Here is a 12,992-nt window from a genome sequence, read left to right on the forward strand (position 1 = left end):
AATGGTTCCGTTTCAAGTAGCTTCAGAACGGATTCATTCCGTTTTATCAAGTTTAAAAATATTTGCATTTCCTCCAAAATGCGTTTGAAACAATAACACACCACATTCGTGAATTTGGTTTCACAACTGCTGTCATGCTTTATTTCCATTGAAAGAAAACTGTGTGAATCATTCTAATCTGTAGATTCAATTCTTTGGTTTACAGATTTTTATTGCAATTAAAATAGAAAATAAAGGTGACCTGTTCTGAAATCAGATGAGGTAGTCACCAGTTTTTTTTGCACAGTTTCGTCACTTCCGTGCATAGGAATTTCCAAAGACCAGTTCAACCTATAACAAACCCCAAGCTCCTTAAATGTAGTTCCTCCTAACGTTTGGGGAGAGAAACTCAACTAAGCTATCTCATTCAATGTTTCTTGTGTTAAGACTTGTCACTGTTCCAATGTATCTGTGGTTCCTTCTTCTACTCTCCCTTTGTCTTGGTGCAATCCTAATATTCTTCATCGATCAATTCTCACAAAGGAGCACAGAGAAATCTAAGGTGATCAATCCCTCAACAGGCCCTCCTACAGTTCCATATTTGGCCACGCCCTTTTGCTTAACAAAAGATTCGCAGAAATGGGGGAAATAATCATGCTAAAGTACTTAGAGTTGAAAGTCTCTTACGGTTCGAAAGAGGTTGCTAAATCAGACAACGCTTGTCAATTCGAAAGCATTTGTTAGATCAATATGTTGGACAATATTAGATACAAAAGAGAGATTTTGTTGATAAAGACCATAGGGGGCCAACCCTTACACAAAAAGAAGAAGAAGAAGAAGAAGAAAGTACTGGATGCAGTCGGTACAAAAAAAAATTAAGAAAAAGAAAACAGGTGTTTCATTGTTGGGCTTCATGGTTGGGCGGGTTCTCAGGGCTTGCAATGGGATCAACGACATAATCTGGGAGATCCTTATTCTCCTCCATAGCCTCGAGTTTTTCGAGCATTGGTGGCCCATTCAACTGCTAAGTCAACATCACGGGAGACCAGATCCTGAACCCTCAATTTCCAGGGGGAAATGTGTACACGTTCCCTGCTCGACCCTGCCCTCTTTTGAAGCAGTGTCATCCGCCTAGTCTTTCTTCCTCTTGGCCAAATTGACGTCGTCCTGGGTAGATTCGGTGATGTCAACAGGTTCTTTCCCTTTAGCAACAACTTCTTGTCAAACCTTCAGGTTACCCTTGGGGGCGGTGGAGATGACCTTCAATGCAAGCGGAGGGGCCTTAATATTGTTCTTCTTTTTTCTTTTGGTTTGGGTTGCCCGATTAAATGACAACAACTTTTGGTCTAGGATCATACCTCCTAAAATTGTCATCGAGATATCTGACACTCTTTGAAAGCCAATGGACCATAATTCAGTACCATCGTGTCACAACAAAGTTCATTGAATCTAGCCAAGCCTTTCCAATGGCAAAAGTAAAATAATTGAGATACTTACTCATAAGCATCTAAAACTATAAAACAGGAAAGTGGACAAGTTGAAAGACTCACAACTTGAACAATCTTGTACAAGATATTCCACTGCTCTGAGAACCGTAGTTGCCCCACCCTCAAAGTTGAAAGTGACTAAAGGAAATATTTCTTCAACACTGAACCTAGAAGAATACATTCAAATGTTAGTCTAACTAGTATGCTATTAGAACATCAAAGCAATAGTCCTAATTGTAGCCTAAGCAATGGCTAAATGCATTTGATGGTCTTCTTGTTTGCCTGAAGGGGTTGGTAAATTGAGTATAAGATGTTTTTACGTGTGCTTACACAAGTAACTTTAGTTCAATCTATAGAGCAGGGGGCACGAACTAGCTTGTCACTATAACACACATTTGTCAAACAAATGACCATATTTATTTTTATTCTTTAGTTTTGTATAAACAATGAATACAACAACATCTAGAGGTCTAGACCACTGCTTGGTTATGTCACATAATGAAAAGTTTTGATAGAAAACAAGTACTAGAGATAAAACTTGTTGGGAATGAGGTAACATGGAGTTCCTTTGGAATATAAGTGACGGACAGATTGAGAAACTATGTTACTTATCTTCAGAGCAAGAAGAAAATGTACTTCTGAAGTAGAATATTATTCTATTATATGAGCAAACTTCTAGACCTTTCAGAGATGTCAAAGACTTCGAGGAATAACTGAGAAAAAAGAATGCATTTTTATAACATGTTTAAAGAACCTATCACAAGAGTAAGCTCATATTGAAGTAAACTAAAGATCCAGGAAACTATTACCACTATAACTTACTGCACTGACAAACGAGTCATAAGCTCCTCCTGCAAGATATGCCAAAGTTGTTCCAGAATCAATTATTGTTCCTTGGTTGCCTGATGTTCCAAACACTACTGGATCATTGGGAAGTATTTGCCCATTGACAACAATGCTCTGTGACATCCAACAAGGTGGCAAGAATAGGTTTGAGTCTGGAAATAGTCTCTCTACGAAATCAACGCCAGGGCTGCATACATTATGACACTCCTCAGACCTAGCAGTGGTGGGAACCTCATGCATTGGGTACACCATTTTTATCTCTTTCATTTATGGCCAATCAAGGAAAAAAGAAAGATATATCATAAGTTAATCTTATTTCTAACAGGTTAACTCAACTTTTCTTTCTCAAAGGACAACCATTGCTAACAACCTCAACCTCTGTCCCACACCCCCCTGGGCACCTGCAAACCAAAAACAAGTTAGTTTATCAGTTGAACTCTACCTCTCAACAATGTTACTCATCGATACTGAATCAGAGCCCTCCTTTTTCCTCACTGGAAATTGATTGTGTTATAAGTTATAACAAAAATTTGGAGTACGGTACTGTACAAGAGAACGGTGTGACGCACATGCAATTGTACTAGGTTGACAACATCACCTTTCTCAACCACAAAAATACCAATTTACAAAACAAACAATGCATGTGAACCAAAAACATTCAGTTCTGAGCACCAAGCAAAACAAATGCAAAGAATGGCTGCCAAAAGTACATAGCTATTCTAACAGCCCCTTTCCCAGTCCTTTTTCTATATCGGCATCGCAACATCCACAGCCTATTTTCCTGAAACGTGATTTCGATATCCTATAAAGACAAAAGGAGACAATAGTCAGTTCAAGGGCAATATGAATAGAAAAAGTTCATAAAACTCAGTATTTGTTTTACCAAACAAATGGGATCAGCTAGAAGGATCCTTTTTCTCCACTCGATTCTATTCATAGTCATTAACATATACCCAAATAACAAAAGATAAGAAATAAATCACATGCAAATTGTTCACCAAATAAAACCAATCACTGATATTGTAAATCTATTTAACACTTCCATAGTCAAATAACAAAAGATAAGAAACAATAGAAATTGTTCACAAAAATTGTTCAAAACCCCTTAATTACACATTCTTCACCCAATTGTTCCAAGCCCCTCCAAATATCATTCACATGACATTTAACAAATCAGCAACTCAAGCTACTCAGATTCTGATGAAGACTTTGAGTGCTCCAAAAGCTCCGGAAGCTGCAACTTTTTTGCAATTTGATTTAAGCGCCGACACATATACCGTACATCACCCCTGAATCGCGCAATTTGTTCCTCAACTTTTGACAATCTATCATTCTCTTGCTGTTCAAAGCCCTCAGCAACCTGTGCTCCTACATCTGCACCCTCTGCTCCTACATCTGCCACTTGTTCTCCAAAATGAAAATTAGTGGCAGATATTTTAGCATCATTCTTCTTCTTCTTCTTCCCCGCTTCACAATCCTCCCCTGTCAAATCAACTCCATAATAAGTAAAAATGTGTGTCAGGAGTTTACCGTACAGGAGAGCACGATTAGGTTCCATTCTCGCATACTGCATCATTCTAAGAATGATGTAGGGTAGGTTCAAAGGCGTTGTTGTATGAACACAATAGGTCACGTAAGCTTCAAATGAAGTTAGGCTTTCATGGTGACCACTGCGAGGAACAACATTGTGTTGCATGATGTATGAAATGGCGTGGGGAACATGTTTTAGTTGACCTTGACGTGCCTGATGTCACACGTATAATTCACCATTATATCCCTATATGTCACATCCACATCAATCAGCTGGTTGAACTTCTTCCTAGGTTCCCAAAAAACACAATGTCCTGCAATTGAGAGTTGAAGAATCCAAACTAGGGTAGGAATATCTAACCCAATTTCCACCCCTTTAACTCTGGTGATGGCTGCAATGTTTTCCCCTTAATCATCGAACAACAAATTTTTATAGAAAACTTTCACTAGCTCCTCATAACACTTGGTATTTACCTCAAGTATTTTTTTCCCACCCAATCTGTCTAAATCTAGTTGCTACACCTACACCCTCGAAAGAAAGAATGTCTACATCCCTTCCTTCTTCTATAGCTTGCTTCTTTAACCTTTTGGGATCACATTGGGGATGATCATCAATTCATCATTAAACCAATGGGCGTCATCTTCTACAACTTCTTTTCTCTTTCCCTTATCCTTCCCTTCCCCTTTGCCCTTCCCTTTGCTGCAGCCTTAGGAGCCATTTCAATAGTAGAACTGTAATTGCTGTACAAATCAAAAAACATATTAGATAAACAATAAATTATGACAATGAAAGTAAAGTATAACAACACAAATAATAATTTTAAGGATGAGATGACATTAAAGAGAGAAGACAAGCATTCTAAGCATGAAAGGATTGCCATCTTCCTAAGGTAAAAAAATAGAACGACCTGTTGTAGACGATTGAGGGATCTGCACCGCACACCAAAACTATTGTTGTAATCACAATACTCCTTTAGAGCTGAAACGTACATGAAGTACTTTCTTTAAGGTATTTAGACACCCCGAATTGTGCAATACGGGTTCTAAAAGTGTCTTCACCCCAAGATCAGTCAGCCCAAACCTTTAAGGTTGCACCCCAGAAAGGTTTACTCGAGGTTTAATCAAGTTATGTTCACTGCTTAACAAAATAACAGGGAGAGAGAGAGAGAGAAAGAGGAGGAGGAATTCTGTGTGTCAAGAATGAGCACGAAATTGAGTTTATATAGAGCCCCAAAGGCTGTGGGTGAAAGGGTAAGGCTGTGAGGGTACCTTTTCACTCAACTCTCTTCAAACAAGGTACCTCCAGCTGACCTCCCTACAGGAGAGTGCCACTCAAATGGCATCTCTACGTATTCACCCAGTAGTGGGCTCTCCAAAATAGGGCCCATGACAAACTGGGTCTTCCGGATCAAAACCCACGACCCACGGCCCAAGTCCCAAGTCCCAAGTCCCAAATCATATAGATATATTAATATTAATATTAATATAAAGAACAAGTTCATAAAGAGTATTTGGGTTAAATTTCACATATTTGTATTTATATGTACAAAATTAAAATAAAGAAACAACTGGTAATTTTTGGAGCTCTTACGAGACAATTGGATCTCATATTTGTGACTTTAGGTGTTCATCCAATAGTAAGGAGTTGTAACATTGATGCTTATAGAATATCAAAAGTTTGACTCGGGATTTCTTAGTATGACATTCCAGATTTTCAAGTTAGAACTAGAGGGTAGAACTTGGCTTATGGTGGAGGATCTGGGTGATCGGATATTATTTACTAACAAAACTAATTCCACATCTATCTCTGTACATGACTACTTTAGATCTAGAGGAAATTGTATATGCCTTACACCTTGTGAAAGTCCCCTTCATCTCAAACACGAATTAAAGGGACGTTTAGATTGTTTCAGATAACTGCAGCGAAGCTTTCATCTCAATAGACAAATAAATTTCGGTCGAAATTGGAGAAATTTCCAATCAAAACGAAACTTTAAAAAAAAAACATACACAAAAGTTTTGCTGAGTGTCTGCGCAATTAATGCATTAAACCATCAAGATCGGACGGCTGTATTGATTATACCATTAAAATATTCAAAAGAAGTGTGTCCTGACCGACCGTTCGGTCCAAATCCTTAAGGCGGTTCGAGTTGGGCGGTTCAAATGATATTGAGTTGCTTTAAACCAGTAATAAAACAGTATATGGATTCGTAATGGTATCATACAATTATAAAATACGTTTTAAAAAAGAACATACCTACAATAACACAAAATCAACGGTTTACATATATCGAATTTTTGAGAACGAAACGAAGGCGCGAACCAGGGCAAAAGTCTGCAACTCTTCCAAAAGAGGGCTTCTGAAGGCTTCTCTCTCTTCAGGCTCGTAAAGGTCTGTTAAAGCAGTGGTTCCTTCTGCAACTCTTCCACAAAGAGGGCTTCTGAAGGCTTCTTCGTTCTCTCTCTATCTCTTCAGTTTCGTAAGCAACTGTTGAAGCAGCGGTTCCTTCTGCAACTCTTCCACAAAGAGGGCTTCTGAAGGCTTCTTCGTTCTCTCTCTGTCTCTTCAATTTCGTAAACGAGTGTTAAAGCAGCGGTTCGTTCTTGGTATTTGTAGTGTCTAGCTCTAAAGCTCAAGGGCGGTTCCTGTTCGGATTCGATTCATATAGCCTTTGGGTTGTCTGTGGTCGTCAAAACCTGCCAGAAATTTAACCACCACCACCAGAAGAGAATCACTCCTTCAAGGCACAAGCAGAGCTACCGTTTGTTGTCGTTCTTGTGGTTTCTCTACTGCTACTTACCCTCTGTTGTCGTGTTCTTCATCTTGCTTCCTTGGTTCGCACTTCAGGTATATTATCCTTTAACCAAAGAAAAAGAAAGGGTGGATGAGAAGAGAGAAACAAAACATTCTTATCTTTTATGTATTTGCGTATTTCCAGTATTGATTAATTGTGGAATATGGTTTTGGTGTGCAAGGACATGAATCCGTTTTTGCAATTATAACTGTTGAAGTTATTTATTTTATCTTTTGATTGTTTTGGAGTCTTTCTTTTAGTTTAGATGCTTGAGAATACTAGATTAGCGCTTCACTGTAGTTCGTCGATTTAGAAGGTGCTGGGAGAGAGAGGAAGAACGATATAAGTTGTGGTTATTGAGTTCAGTAGATCCATGTGTGATCGGATGCAAGGTTCCCGTTATCTCATCGATTTGATTACATATGAGTTTGATGCAATGGGAAGTTTGTGTTAAAGTGTTGTCATCGCATATGGAAATTTGTCACCTTACATTATTTACTTTAGTTATAATTTGACAATTGATATTCTCATTCATTTCCATATGTATTATATATAATTTGATATGAAAGCAATGATTTCTATAGTTTTGTGGTTTTGGGTCCTCTAACCAGGCCTAAGTCCAATTTAACCCTACTTAACATGTCCCAGGTCTATCTAAGAGTAAATTGGACTTGATGCATGAGTGTGTGGATTTACATGTGTACATGGTGTCCCAAGTGCACTTGGTCCTCTTGATCTTGGTTTATTCTTGTTCTTGATTTTCAACGATACATAATGTCTTCAAGCTTCAAGTCCACATGCTAGTCTTGGGTTACACATTCTTCATGAGTCTTTATCCGAGTCATTCATTTGTTGATCCATTTTGCCTTGTTTCAATTTTATTGTGTTGATTCACTAGGCTTGATCTAATTAAACACAGCTTAAATTAGAACCTAGTGTTTGTTATTATGGGCTGATGTGGTAGTCCCTGACAAGAAATACAAGATTGTTCAAATGGGTTGACGTGCTTAATTCATTTATAAAGTATGTTAATTCATGTCCTAAGAAAGTATTACAATGTAATATGTTGCTGATTTTAGCTTCATGAAGAAAACTGAATTTGGTTGTAAGATTTACATGGTAAACTTAACTTCTTTTATGCCGAGATCATTCCAAATTGCCTCGAATTAAAAAAGAATAATTGGGTTCCAAAGGCCCTTAAGGTCTCCTCTGGGTCTCTTAGAAACTATGTCATCTTGATTTGTTTTTGATGATTCTCTTGTTGTTTGTTAAGAACCCAATAAAGAGTCTGCGAATAAATTTTTCTCACTTGCAACTACACCTGGATTGCTGCACTCTAGTCTCTCAAATATTCCTGTTAGGGATTTCAAGGTTATTCAATTTTGTATGCAAGCAAAGAGGACTATTTGAGCCTGCTTCACTTTTTATATGTTGTTCCATTGAATCAGTTTTCCTCAATTCCTCCTATCTTTTATGTATTTGGGTATTTTCAGTATTGATTAATTGTGGAATATGGTTTTGGTATGCAAAGACATGAATCCATTTTTGCAATAAACCACTTTTAAAGATGTTTATCTTAGCTTTTGATTGTTTTGGAGTCTTTCTTTTAGTTTAGATGCTTGAGAATACTAGATTAACGCTTCAATGTAGTTCGTTGATTTAGAAGGTGCTGGGAGAGAGGAAGAACTATATAAGTTGTGGTTATTGAGTTCAGTAGATCCATGTGTGATCGGATGCAAGGTTCCTATTATCTCATTGATTTGATTACATATGAATTCGATTCAATGGGAAGTTTGTGTTAAAGTGTTGTCATCTCATAATGTTTGTTGGCTTCATCTTTGTTTTTGAATAATCTTGACTGTTTTTCATACCTAACTTTTATAAATGTGTCTTTGTAGTGAACTCTAAAAGTTGGTGGACATGGATGACAATGTGACACCTCGGATAGGCATGGAATTTAAATCATTTGAAGAAGCTTATGACTGTTATAACAAGTATGGGCGTATGATTGGGTTCAGCATTAGGAAAAATTATTTGCACAGGAGCACGATAGATAAGACTATCATCGTGCAACGGTGTTACGTGTGTAGTAAAGAAGGACATCGAAGAGAAAAAGAAGTAGATGTCAGAGAACAACGTCCTGAGACTAGAACTGGTTGTTTAGCAAGGATGATTGTAAAAAGAGATAATGATGGACGATTAGTAGTTGATAAATTTTGTGATGAACACAACCATGCTCTTCAGATTGAAGAAGTTGCACATTTGTTGCGTTCCCAACGTGCAATATCAACTACCCAAGCCACAGAAATAGAAATGGCAAACAGAACCAGAATGGGGACAAGATTGACATATAATTTGATGGGTTTGCAAGGAGGGGGCAATGAAAATCAAGGTTTCACAAAGAAAGATTTGCAGAATTATTTGAATAGCAAACGGCAACGTGATTTGGCATATGGGGATGCCGGGAGCTTGATGTTTTATTTAGACAATCAACGAAATTTAAACCCTGCATTTGTGTATTCTGTACAGATGGACAGTGATGATAAGCTGACAAATATATTTTGGGCTGATCCACAGATGCAATGTGATTATCAACTGTTCGGTGATGTAGTTGTGTTTGATACTACTTTCTGCACAAACAAGGAAAATAGACCGTTGGTTGTGTTTGTGGGATTTAATCATCATAGGACTCTTGTTATCTTTGGAGCTGCTTTGCTTTATGATGAGACAGTTGAGTCATTTGAATGGTTATTTCGAACTTTCTTTGGAGTTAATGGTGAAAAGAAGCCAAAGACAATTTTCACTGACCAGGACGCTGCAATGACAAGGGCACTAACTGAGGTTGCACCTAATACACTCCATGCATTGTGCACTTGGCATCTTTGGCAAAATGCAAAGAAACACTATGGATATTTGATGAGTGAGAAGTCACAATTCTCCAGAATTTTGTACAAATGCATCTACCATTATACAGAAGTTGAGGAATTTGAATATGCTTGGAGGAATTTAAGAGAAAATCATGGGGTTGTAAACAGTGGTTGGCTAGATAGAACATATGAAATAAAGAAAAAATGGGCTTGTTGTTACTTGAAGGATTGTTTCACACTAGGTGTGAGGAGCACACAATTGACTAAAAGTCTGAATGCTGATTTGAAACAATGTCTTGGACGCAAACTTGATATTCTAAGGTTTATGAGACATTTCAAGGATGTTGTGGAGGCAAAACGTGCAAATGAATTGAAAAAAGAATTTGATGCACGAAATGAGGTTCTTGGGCGTCCACATTCATTGAAACCTATGTTGATTCAAGCTTATCAGTTGTATACTCCAACTATATTCAAAGAATTTTTGAAGGAGTTTGAGTTGGTGGATAGTCATGGTATCAACAACCAGAATGTCTCAAATATTTATGTTGAATATGTGATCTTGAAGGCAGATGTAACTGGTTCCTATACAGGGAAGGCATACAGAGTATTGCGTAATACAGTAGAAGAAAGCCTAACATGTAGTTGTAATAAATTTGAGAGTGTTGGGATCATTTGTGTCCATATCTTAAGAGTGTTAAATTATCTCCAAATCATGTGCATTCCGATAAAATATGTTTTGATGAGATGGAGAAGATCAGTCCGAGAATTGTCAGTAGTTGAAAGGATAGGAAGAGAAGGGGAGGCAATGATTGAAGTTGATGGACAATTAAGTTGCTTACAACGAAGTAGGCTGATTACTCCTACATTTTTGAAAGTCATTAACCAAGCCTGTGAAACGGGAGTTGGTTATAACATACTATGTAAGCATGTAAATGAGATTCTCAAAGAGCTCAAAGATGTACATGCTGTGCAACCTGCTGTGCAACCTACTGAGCATCCCTCGGAAGAAAATGGTGAAGCCTGCCGAAATTTACAGTTAAAACCAAAAGAGTCTCAGAAAAAGGGATCAGGAAAAAGAATAAAGCCCTGGCATGAAAAAACTAAAAAGAAGAGGTCTGTCAAGCTAGTGGAAGGACAGGGTTCCATTGAAGTAACCTTGCCAGAGTCTGATTATTTGTCAATGTTTGAGGGTCTTAATACATGGTCAAGTCAGGTAAATGCATTTATTATCCTTTTGTATTGTATATCTATTTTACCTCATTTCACAATTAATTTTACCTATGTGTTGTTGGATTATACAGCATGTAACTTCCTCCCAAAACTCAGTACAACTTGGTCAGGGTTCTGATCATTCTTCAACTAAGGTAAATACATGTAGGGATCTCTTTTTGTATTGCTCATTTATTTTAATTTCAAAGTTATTCTTACATATTTGTTGTTGGATTATACAGCATGTATCTTCCTCCCAAAATTCAGTACAACTTGATCAGGGTTCTGATCATTGTTCAACTAAGGTAAATGCATGTAGGGATCTCTTTTTGTATTGCTCATTTACTGTAATTTCAAAGTGATTCTTACATATTTGTTGTTGGATTATATAGGAAGTAGGAGGCTTACAAGGCCCACTTCCAACCATGTATTTTGCTCTATAGTGAATATTTGTTTCGCTTGATATCTTTGTTCAACATTGATTAAAAACTTTGTAAATTTTGTAAATAGTTTTGTTAAGTGTCTTTTATTGACAGGTGGGTTTGTAGTATAGTAGAGGTTATAAGATATGGGATATTTGGGATGTGTCATTCTGTCTTCGTACTAGTAGATTTGGTTGTTCTATTAAATTTAAGTATTTATATGAAAATCTTGCTCTGAATACTAATGTAGGTTCATTATGTTTCATCAATTCTTCAGTTGGGGACTCATCAAATGTGTTAGGTGTAAGTATATGAAGCAAAGGGGCCTCCATGAAGAAGGTATGAGAGCATTCACTAATGCGTTAACTTTCAAATCCATCCATTTCCTAAATTTGGTCTATTTTCGTGCTGTTTCATTGAAAGCTTGCTGTCATCATGGTGGTGTTGCTGACAAAGAATTTAAAGTTTGAGGAGGCAGCATGGGTCTCTCAGTTTCAAATGCGGTCATACATGAGCTTCACATTGAAACATTTTTTATTCCTCTTGAATTTGTATATGTACCATTTCACAATTAATGTAACTCTTTATTTTAAAATTTCAGTGAGTTGGTTGGTCAAATTGATTGAGCATATCAGTGGATAGTTTTTTGTATAGGATATGTCTCATATATTGGTTAATTTCTTACTTAATGGTCAATCTACATTTAAATGACATTACACCCAGTCATCTTGATTTGACTGTAGAACAGATTTAAAGTTCTTTGTTAGTGTTCCTTTAATTGGATGGAGGTAGAGCATGCTGACAACAAGGCATATTAGTTACTTTCGATTTCAATTATATTCAAAGGCTTATGATAAGCTCCACATGTTTGAGGTGGCTCACTTACTTTATCCAACAGGGACTGATATCCTGGTGACTGGGAATGCTGAGGTGGTAGTGTTGTATTGTTGTTAATTACCAGGGGAGATCATGTTTCCCTCTTTCACTTATATGAGAATTTTTTAGTAGGGATGCTTTTACTAGGTGGACATATGAACATTTAGATTTGCATAGGGTGATGATAAGTTGACCAGCCTTTTGGCTGATTTTTTGGTGGTTCATCTTTTAGTGAACATGCCTAATCATCTTTGGCTTACCAACTTGTGACTGTATGTAAGAGGTTGAGTTGTTGGATGCTGTAGTCTGTTGCTTTATCTCCAAAAAGTTGCAACCTTGCTTTATTATTGTTGTTATTATTTTCTTCTATGGATAAAATTGTCCTTATCTTGGATTGCGATTGTAAGTATGGCGTGAGCATGCGTAAGAACATTTTTTAAAATGTGAGTAAGCTAATTCAAGTGTAACTGTAATTTCATTCATATAAGGCCTATCCCTAATAGGATCTATTATAGAATCTTAGGCCTAACCTTGCATCGTGTGACAACTTTGTGTTGTTCTAATTCCCATTTCAATGTGATCAGTATGATGAACCGGAACCATTCCATTTTATCAGACTTGTCACAGTGGTGAAACGGAATGGTTCCGTTTTGCACATACTCAGAACGGAACCATTCCGTTTCATCTAAGTGATAAGTCTGATGAAACGGAATGGTTCCTTTTTAAAGCAGCTTCAGAACGGAACCACTCTGTTTCATTAGAGTGGTCACAGTAACGAAACGGAATGATCATAATTTGAGCTACAAGAGAAGAGTTTCCCTGTTTGAAGGTGGGTATATCTGTAGTTTCACATGATGAATTGTTGCATTCTTCTTTTTGGGGACTAAGGAACCAAAGCTTGAAATTGTATCTTGTAAACCCATATTGATGGAGGGCCTTTTCTTCTTATGATTTTTTATTCTCTAAATTGCTTAGATGACT

The 12,992-nt window shown here is 37.2% G+C and overlaps 1 protein-coding gene across 3 annotated transcripts; it reads left to right on the forward strand.

Annotated features, from left to right (window-relative positions):
• Positions 1-6,139: 6,139 nt before the first annotated feature.
• LOC149021375 (protein FAR1-RELATED SEQUENCE 5-like) lies at positions 6,140-12,992 on the forward strand. 3 transcript variants are annotated; one of them, XM_089149617.1, is made up of 6 exons: positions 6,140-6,690; positions 8,536-10,717; positions 10,806-10,868; positions 10,956-11,018; positions 11,386-11,474; positions 11,559-12,992. In XM_089149617.1, exons 2-5 carry the CDS (start codon positions 8,558-8,560, stop codon positions 11,434-11,436), a joined length of 2,337 nt encoding a protein of 778 aa, XP_089005743.1. In that variant the 5' UTR covers positions 6,140-6,690; positions 8,536-8,557; the 3' UTR covers positions 11,437-11,474; positions 11,559-12,992. The 3 variants fall into 3 exon arrangements, with proteins under 3 accessions (XP_089005743.1, XP_089005745.1, XP_089005744.1); XM_089149619.1 differs by having other exon boundaries at positions 11,413-11,474; XM_089149618.1 differs by having other exon boundaries at positions 11,413-12,992.

The sequence above is a fragment of the Hakea prostrata genome, chromosome 3 (assembly GCF_041222555.1).
Source record: "Hakea prostrata isolate BN-2017 chromosome 3, UWA_Hpros_2, whole genome shotgun sequence".
Classification (NCBI taxonomy): domain Eukaryota; kingdom Viridiplantae; phylum Streptophyta; class Magnoliopsida; order Proteales; family Proteaceae; genus Hakea; species Hakea prostrata.

What these genes read in the sequence shown, in the direction of transcription:
- LOC149021375 (XM_089149617.1), top strand. Translation starts at nt 8,558, where the DNA reads ATGGATGACAATGTGACACCTCGGATAGGCATGGAATTTAAATCATTT. An exon ending in TTAATACATGGTCAAGTCAG is followed by an intron (nt 10,718 to 10,805) that starts GTAAATGCATTT and finishes TGGATTATACAG; the next exon opens with CATGTAACTTCCTCCCAAAA. An exon ending in CTGATCATTCTTCAACTAAG is followed by an intron (nt 10,869 to 10,955) that starts GTAAATACATGT and finishes TGGATTATACAG; the next exon opens with CATGTATCTTCCTCCCAAAA.